The 1,040-nt window shown below is 43.4% G+C and overlaps 1 protein-coding gene across 1 annotated transcript in view; it reads left to right on the top strand.

The window, feature by feature from the left end:
- MYO10 (myosin X) overlaps positions 1-1,040 on the top strand; it is a 190,800-nt gene that overhangs the window by 114,065 nt on the left and 75,695 nt on the right. The window contains exon 11 of the mRNA XM_006907122.3: positions 922-1,037. Coding sequence (XP_006907184.1) covers positions 922-1,037 — 116 coding nt within the window. The remainder of the gene's footprint in view (positions 1-921; positions 1,038-1,040) is intronic.

A 1,040-nucleotide genomic window follows, 5' to 3' on the forward strand; every position in this document is an offset into this window, starting at 1 on the left:
AAATGTTATGAGTTAGGGGCATGTTGTCACCATAGTTTTTTGTAGTTACTGGGTGGTGGCGTAGCGTGATGGTTCATACCATTAGTTTTCAAGCCAAAATGCTTCGTACATAGCCTGGTTCTGCCTCAAGCTGTTTCCTTGGGTTATTTATCCCCTTGACTTTTGGTCCATAGAGTACCTCAGAGATGCGGGTCATAGCTGTTTTTTTGTGGGGGTAGGGTGGGGGGAGGGTCATATTTGTTGATGTTTACTACACTAGGAATTAAAACTGAAGCATTTAAAAAAATGTATTCCAAAATAAACCACAATAAACCCATTGCATATTAAAATAAATATGTTTTTATTTAAAAGACTTTTTTCCAAAACTGAGGACAGCGACATGGTTTTACAGTTTTGCAGGTTTCTTTAATATCTAATGTCATGGAGGACAGCTGCATGCTCATATCCGCTTTTGCATCTTTTCTCTTGAGAGACCCCATGTCCTGTAGCCACTGGCGAAATCATCTGTATGCTGATGAGGGAACGAGAGTGGAAAAGCAAATAACATCCTAGTATGATTACTGAAAAGAGTCATGACCTCACAAACCTCTGACAGGGTCTTAGGGACCCCTCTACCCTTGGGGTCTCTGGATTACACTTGGTCCAAGCACCAGATTCTTTGGTACTAACTAGCCTATGACTCGATAAAGGAGTGAATAACTTACCAATAAAATGTGTGAACACACAGTGTAAATATATATATGCCTTACTGTTAAAAAAAAAAAACAAAAAGTGTGTTCCAGAAATTCTGCCTGAAGAGTTTAGGAGTGTTCTCTGCTTTAACGCGTCGCTGTGTGTAGTTAGCTTTCAACCCACTTGGGGTCCCCTGGCCTGTTCCTTCTCAGGGCTGGGGTCCTCATTTGCCTTGTTCTGCATTTCCAGCCTTGGGCAGGTCTGCAGAGTTACTCGGGCTGGACCCGGCACAGCTCACAGACGCTCTGACTCAGAGGTCGATGTTCCTCAGGGGGGAAGAGATCCTCACGCCTCTCAACGTTCAGCAG

Source organism: Pteropus alecto, unplaced genomic scaffold, assembly GCF_000325575.1.
Source record: "Pteropus alecto unplaced genomic scaffold, ASM32557v1 scaffold152, whole genome shotgun sequence".
NCBI classification, from domain to species: Eukaryota; Metazoa; Chordata; class Mammalia; order Chiroptera; family Pteropodidae; genus Pteropus; species Pteropus alecto.